The sequence below is a fragment of the Mandrillus leucophaeus genome, unplaced genomic scaffold (genome assembly GCF_000951045.1).
Source record: "Mandrillus leucophaeus isolate KB7577 unplaced genomic scaffold, Mleu.le_1.0 Scaffold145, whole genome shotgun sequence".
Lineage (NCBI taxonomy): Eukaryota > Metazoa > Chordata > Mammalia > Primates > Cercopithecidae > Mandrillus > Mandrillus leucophaeus.
Genome location: NW_012101421.1, coordinates 5,295,589 through 5,303,275, shown reverse-complemented (window position 1 = coordinate 5,303,275; position 7,687 = coordinate 5,295,589). Strand labels below are relative to the sequence as shown.

Sequence of the window (7,687 nt, the reverse complement as noted above, 5' to 3'; positions counted from 1 at the left end):
AAAATGATTTATATACATCTTGTACTTACAACTATGCATTAAGTCATTACAGGAAGACCCAACTGAGGCTGAAAGGACCTCTTGTATGTAATTTTGGAGATCGGGTCATTTGTGTTTTCTACATTTCATGAAGTGAATTCACAGATCAGGGCTTCTTTAACTCTAGTACCTACATGCCACTTCAAGAAAGGATCATAAGTGAAAGCAGCTATCAAAGTAAGTCTGTCTTAGACTGACTAAGCTGCCTTCAAATGAACATAAACAACTAAAGATGTATTAGAAAAGTGTTTATATTGTTAAAGAAAAAATTACACGTTACAACGGTAGGGAAAATTCTATTCGAGACTATTGCTATAGGTGTCAAGACTATCACGATAAGGGAGAGAGATTGGGCTAACCTCAATATAGCAAAGACAGCTGGGGCTTTGTAGCCAGTGAGCAGAGTGAGGGGGATAGTGGATGGAAAACTACCAGGAGGAGACATCATGGATAGGGAGATTCTTGCTAAACTGACTTTGACAGGATTCTTGCTGAAGGCAGGCCAGAGTGGTCAGATATCAAGGGTGGGGAATTCCCACTAAACTGATTTAGCAGGATTCTTGCTAAAACTGGGCTAGGCAAAGCCAAAGACAGAGCCTTGCAAGGATGAGGCCTAGTTGAAAAGAGGGCTCAGAGAAGCCTGTCTAAAGAAGAGAGTCTGTTAAAATTATCACAACCAAAAAATGTTTACAAATACCCCAAAACAATTTGCCTACATTATTAGTGGGATGTATTCAAAGAAGAACCACTATAGGGTAGGTGCTAAAATCTTGTTGGTCATCAGTGGTTTTATTGTTGGTATTGATATTAATATTTCATAGATGTATCGATCAATGATAACAGCACAGCTCAGCTGAGCACTTTCAATATTCCATCTACTCTTCTAGATGTTTTTCATGCACCATCTCATTGAGACCTCAACAAAGTTTTTATGAGGTAGGTACTGTTAATATCTTCGTTTTACATGTAAAGAAACACTCAGATAAATTGAGAATTTGTTGAAGATTACACAGTTAATAAGTGACACAGCCAGGTACTGTACCAGGGCAGGACCTCAAAGACTACAAGCTTAACCAGCAGGCTATATTGCCTCTCAAACACGTAATTCTTGGTCATAATTAAGAATTTTTTTTTTTTTTTTTGAGACAGTCTCCAAAAAAACCTGAAGCTTTTGCCCAGGGTGGAGTGCAGTGGTGCAATCTCGGTTCACTGCAACCTCTGCCTCCCAGATTCAAGCGATTCTCATGCCTCAGCTTCCCTAGTGGCTGGGATTACAGGTGTGTGCCACCATGCCTGGCTAATTTTTGTGTTTTTAGTAGAGATGGGGTTTCACCATGTTAGCCAGGCTGGTCTTTTACCCCTGGCCTCAAGTGATATGCCCACCTTGGCCTCTCAAAGTGCTGGGATTACAGGCGTGAGCCACCATGCCTGGCCACGAATTTTCAATAAGGAATAATTATATGATTTATCAAGTTAGAAAGGATACTATTATTTGGTTGAAGGGTTAAAACATTCAAGTAATGTTAAGTGATAAGATATGCAAACTCATGATGTTTTAAAGGAATTTATCTCTTCCAGCTCTGTCTCTGACGTGATCTAGGGTAGCAGCACCATTACCGTTCCTGAGTAAAAGCAGCCCAATCTTCGGTTTTTGGTGTCACTATGAATTTCTGCTCAAAAGTAGCAGGATTTCTTGGACAGTGGCTGCTTCCATGTCGGGGGCTGAAGGAGTGAAGATGGTCCTGGAACTTTTCCTTGCAGAGAAGCAAGGAGGGGATGCCTTCAAAGTTTTGATGGTGCTGAACAAAGCAGCCAGCTTTTACAAGGAGCTCGAGGAGCTCCTGCTGGCCAAGATTTAACAACTTGAGCACCAAAATGGAAAATACAAATTGTAATTAATTAAAACAAGTAGACTGTGAAAAACGGTTTCTATCATAACGTTTTTAAAAGAAAAAATGAGATTTTCTTTCCAAATAACTAATATATACAAATTTATTTTTATTCTGAAAACTATTTCATTGTAAGTTTAACATCAGTACAGAGAGAAGTTTATTGCACATGTTCTAGATGAGTTACTTACACCCTGGGGTTACGGCCCTCACAGAGCTCACATACTGGAAGGCACACAGGCAGGAGACTCTCAGCAAACTCCTGTGTGAGAGCTGTGCCAGGGTGAGTACGGTGCTCCTCAGAAGTCCATTCTTCAGGAGGCATCTGACTCAGATTTGTGATCAGAGCTATGAGTGTTTCTCTGTGTTACACAGCAATAAATAGTTTACTTAGAGAAAAAAAGTGCTAAGAGGATGGATCCCGTACAGCAAGAGGCTGAAGATGAGAAGGCAGGGCGATTCCATATACCATGGTCCTGAATCAGAGGGATGGAATCCCCTGGTGAATAAGAGGAAGACTGCCTATTATAGCTGAACAGGAATGAGAAAATGAGAGGACACAACTTTAAGGCAACGTCTGAAATGTGCAATTGTATTTTGAGACCCAGTTAATTCACTGGTACTGCTCCTCTTCGATATGATCCATTTGGGAACATTACTTGGGAGTTCTAAAATTTGAGTAGGGATCAAATTAGAAGTCACCATTGTGTAAAAGCCCCAAAGGGCTGTGCTGAGAGGGAGAATAGTGTCCGCTTTAGAACTAGGGTATGTCAAAGATGATTTTGGCCTCCAGATTGTCATCAACTCTGTCATCCCAGAGTTCTTTGTATCACCAACAAGGCACACCAGTTTTTGTCCCCTCTTGCCGTTTGCCCAATCATTCCTGTTGGCTTTTCTCTCTAATAGGGTTCTGCTTACCCCATACATCCCTTTCTGGCTGGTGAGGGTCGCTTCTTCATCCTCATGATGGCTACCTTTAACTTACGCTTGCTGGTCCACAGGGTCAGTGGTACTCTGGTCACGTGTTCCAGGCTCCACAGCCCATGACTAGAAAAGTAGCCCATGGCTATTTTGAGCTGTCTTCAGGATGCACTGCTGTAGCCAGTAGGATGCATAAGCATGTGACAGGCCCTATGGCAATATGGTGGAGGCCCAGGAAAGCCATGAAATTACAGCTGCTCAAAATCTGAGCCTATGTTGTATCTCTGCTGCTTCTCTTTACAGGATTTAAAACTTAATGTCTACATTAAATTTAGGTAATGTTTATTTTTTTAAGGATAGATAATTCACATAAAATTTACCTCTTCAATGTGTAGAATTGTGTTTTTAGTACAGTCAGAGTTGTACAACCATGGTTACTATCTAATTCCAGAATATTTTCATCACCCTAAAAAGAAACCCCCTACTCATTAGGAGTTGCTCCCCATTCTCCCTATCCCTCTGGCAACCACTTGTCTATTTCTGTGTATTCTCCTATTCTGAACATTCCATATAAATGGAATCATGCAATATGTGGTCTTTGGTGTCTGGCTTCTTGCAATTAATACAATGTTTTCAAGGGTCATTCATGTTCTAGCATATATCAGTAATTTTTTTTGACTGAACATTACTATTCCACTGTATGGAAAAACCACATTTTGTTTATTCAACAGTTGCTGGACATTCAAAAAACACTCTTTTAGCTATTTTGAATTTTCCATTTTATGCATATTATAAACACTACTGTCATGAACATTCATATACAGGTTTTTGTGTGGACATCTGTTTTCAGTTCTCTTGGGTATATGCCTGAGTGGAATTGTTGGGTCATATGGTAACTCTGTTTAAATTTTTGAGGAACTGCCAAACTTCTAAAGTGACTCCACCATCTTACAATCCTAGGAGCAATGTGTGATGGTTCCAGTTTCTTTACATCTTCACCACTTGTACTGTGTCTGTGAGTCAGCCTAGGTATGAAGTATCTTTTCATGTATTCATTAGCCATGTTGGAGAACTGTGTTCAGATTCTGACCATCTTTCGTCTTTTTATTATTGAATTTTAAGAGTTCTTTATAATTCTGGATATAGGTCCCTTATCAGATACAAATGCTTCTCAATTTAGGGTGGGTTATGTCCTGGTAAACCCATCGTAAAGTTAAAAAATCTCAAGTTGAGGCTGGGCACAGTGGCTCACGCCTGTAATCCCAGGACTTTGGGAGTCTGAGTTGGGCAGATCGAGACCATCTTGGCCAACATGGTGAAACACTGTTTCTACTAAAAATACAAAAATTAGCTGGGCGTGGTGGCATGTGCCTTTAGTCCGAGCTATTCGGGAGGCAGAGGCAGGAGAATCACTTGAACCCAGTGATTCAAGTGAGGTTGCAGTGAGCCGAGACTGCGCCACTGCACTCCAGCCTAGCGACAGAGCAAGACTCTGTCTCAAAAAAAAAAAAAAAAATCTCAAGTTGAACCATCGTAAGTTGGAGGTCATTTGTATATGATTTGCAAATATTTTCTCCCACTCGGGGGCTGACTTTTCACTTTCTTGATGGTGTCCTTTGAACAAAGCACACAAGTCTTTAATTTTTATGAAGTCCAGTTTATCTGTTTTTCTTGTTGTTGCTTGTGCTTTTGATGTCATACCTAAGAAACTACTACATAGTACAGGGTTATGAAGATTTACTCCTGTATCTTCCTTCTAAAGGTTTTATAGTTTTATATCCACACTTCAGTTTTCAAATATTCTTTAGAAATGCCCAAAGACCTTTCTGCCAAATAGCAAAGTCAAGAATCCATGGTGTCCCTCACTTGCAAATGAAGTAATGCGAACAACTTTCCACCAAAGAGTCCCTGTCTTTACTTTTTATCTACTTTCCAATCGTGCTCAGAAAGGACCTTAGTTCTTAGTGTGGAACAAGTAGAACTCATTAAATGTAGTAGTCTAGGAATCTGCAGAGCTTGTGCTGTGTGCTGGACAACAAATTAAGTACTGGGGGTACACATGAGACCACTCAGGTCTGCAAAGATCTCACAGGCAGTTGGTAATGATCAGAAACAAGACACTACAGGGTCACCAGAACTGTGGGAAAAAAAGTGGCCCCTCATAATGCAGTGGGGTCGAGGTGGAGGGCAGTCTCCAAAGTAGTCCTAAAGGAAAAAGCACATGCAGAGGCCCGAAGCTGACAAGTACATCGTATGTATTGAGAACTGCAAAGAGCTCGCTATGACCAGGTGATCAGGAGCAAGAAGAGTTCAAGAGAAACAGATGTTCTAGAGAGAAGTTAGCCAGAAAGGTAAAGCAGCTACCATAACCATTGTGTTGTGCCAGATGCTGTGGACACAAAGTGAATACCTGGTCTTTTGGTGCTGGCACCAGTTAGCACAATTTTATTTTCATGCAACTATAAAACCAAGTGGTTAACCTTGGCCTTTGAGTATATTTTTAATTGACAAATAATAATTGTAGGCCAGACACGGTGGCTCATACCTGTAATCCCAGCACTTTGGGAGGCTGAGGCGGGTGAATCACTAGGTCAGGAGTTCACAACCAGCCTGGCCAACATGGTGAAACCCCGTCTCTACTAAAAATACAAAAGATTAGCTGGGCGTAGTGGCGGGTGCCTGTAATCCCAGCTACTCAGGAGGCTGAGGCAGGAGAATCGCTTGAACCCAGGAGACGGAGGCTGCAGTGAGCCAAGATCATACCACTGCATTCCAGCCCAGGCGACAAAGTGAGACTACATCTCAAAAAAAAAGACAAATAATTGTATATATTTATGTGACACAATGTGTTTCATTACATGTATACACTGGTGTAATCCAATCAGGCTAATTAATAGATCCATCACCTCAAACGTTTATCATTTCTTTGTGGCGAGAACATTAAAAAATACTCCTTTGGCTGGGCACTGTGGCTCACACCTGTAATTGTAGCACTTTGGGAGAGTGAGTTGGGAGGATTGCTGGAAGCCAGGAATTCAAGATGAGCCTGGGCAACATAGTAAGATCCTGCCTCTACAAAAAATAAATAATTATGGCTTCTTGTAGTAGGAAATGAAAAAATTTAAAATGAAACATTAGCCAGGTGCAGTGGTGTGTGCCTGTAGTCCCAGCTATTCTGGAGGCTGAGGCTCAAGTGTGAGCCCAGGAGTTCAAGGCTACAGTGATCTATAATCATGCTACAGCACTCTAGCCCAGATGACAGAGCAAGACTCTATCTCTAAAGAAAAAAAAAAAAGCCAAAACCCTCTTTCAGCTATTTTGAAATATACATTAACTATAGTCATCATGCTGTACGATAGATCACTGGAACTTATTCCTCTTAATTGAAATTTCCCTTTCCCTTTCTACTCCCCCCACCCCCAGCCACAGCCTCCAGTAATCACCATTATATCCTCTACTTCTATGAGCTCTACTTTTTTAGATCCCATGTAAATAATACAGTATTTGTCTCTCTGTGTCTGGCTTATTTCACTTAGCATAATGTCCGCCAGGTTCATCCATGTTATCACAACTGACAGAATTTCTTGCTTTTTAAAGGCTGAAGAGTATTCCATTGTGTATATACACATTTACAAAAATCCATCCTTTGACAAGCATTTCTGTTGTTTCCATATCTTGGTTATTGTGAATACTGCTACAATGAAATACTGTAGGGCAGACATCTCTTTGACTACTGATTTCAATTCCTTTGGATATATATGCAGATGTGGGATCATATGGTAATTCTACCTTTAGTTTTTTGAGGAACCTCCATACTATTTTCCAAAGTTGCTGTACTAATTTATAGTATCACCAACAGTATGTTCCCTTTTCTAAACAGAAAGAAGATTTTAGTCTCCTATTGAGTGATCTATAATCAGGAATGTTCCAGATATTTACTTTTGCAATCAAAATAGGAATAAGGTTCAGGTTTTACTAAAACAGTTATGCAGATAATTGTGAGAAAATAGGACTTGATCCTTTTCCTGAATTATCAGTAATGCTATAGACACATGGAAGAAACCCTTCTGAGTGAACAGACCCTCTCATAAAGATCTCAATTCCCTTTTGAAAGAAAATGACATAAATAAAAACTGCTGACTAAAGGAAGAAAAAATAGTAATGCCACTACTCAATGTACACATATATCTTTATATACATACACATACATATCTATAGATATATATCTACAAGGAACTTTCATATATTTTTTGATCCTCACAGCCATCCTATGAGGTAGGCAGGTTTCAGGTATTCATACTAATGAGGTACTTTCCCTATAAACACTGAAGGATGCCAAGAAAAGTTTGCATTCAGATCTAGTTTCCACGTATTCAAAAACTAAAAGTTTAAAAAGTTGTTTTACTTTAGTTTCAGAATTGACATCAGGCACTTCTTATTTTCAAAGTCCACCCTTCAGAGAAGATAAGAAATTTCTGAAGTCCACCTTTGGATTCTTTTGGGACTCATTCTGACTAAGTAACATTTTCAGTTGAGAGAAGTGTTTCTTTGTTTTGCTTGTATTCTTTGAGGAGCAAGTAGATACTGACTGTCCAGACGTAGGTGTTCTGAAAAAAAAAAAAAACCCACACTTAGTTATACCAACAAATGACAATCATTTTCTACTCTTTTTTTTTATGGCCATATACAGGCAATGGCTATCCTTGGTGTATTATCATTTGACAAATGCCTGTTAAGATTTTCTCAGGAATTTCTGACAGAGAAAAGGGCAAGAACAAATGTTTAGGGCAAGAAAGTATACTATGAATGGTTCGGTATTTTTTTTTTTTTTTGGAGAC

At 39.7% G+C, this 7,687-nt stretch overlaps 1 protein-coding gene across 2 annotated transcripts in view; it reads right to left on the bottom strand.

The window, feature by feature from the left end:
• Positions 1-7,020: 7,020 nt before the first annotated feature.
• LOC105535362 (chromosome unknown open reading frame, human C18orf21) overlaps positions 7,021-7,687 on the bottom strand; it is a 10,315-nt gene continuing 9,648 nt past the window's right edge. For both annotated transcript variants that reach the window (XM_011974433.1, XM_011974434.1), the window contains one exon: positions 7,021-7,456. In XM_011974433.1, coding sequence (XP_011829823.1) covers positions 7,291-7,456 — 166 coding nt within the window. In that variant the 3' untranslated portion in view covers positions 7,021-7,290. The remainder of the gene's footprint in view (positions 7,457-7,687) is intronic.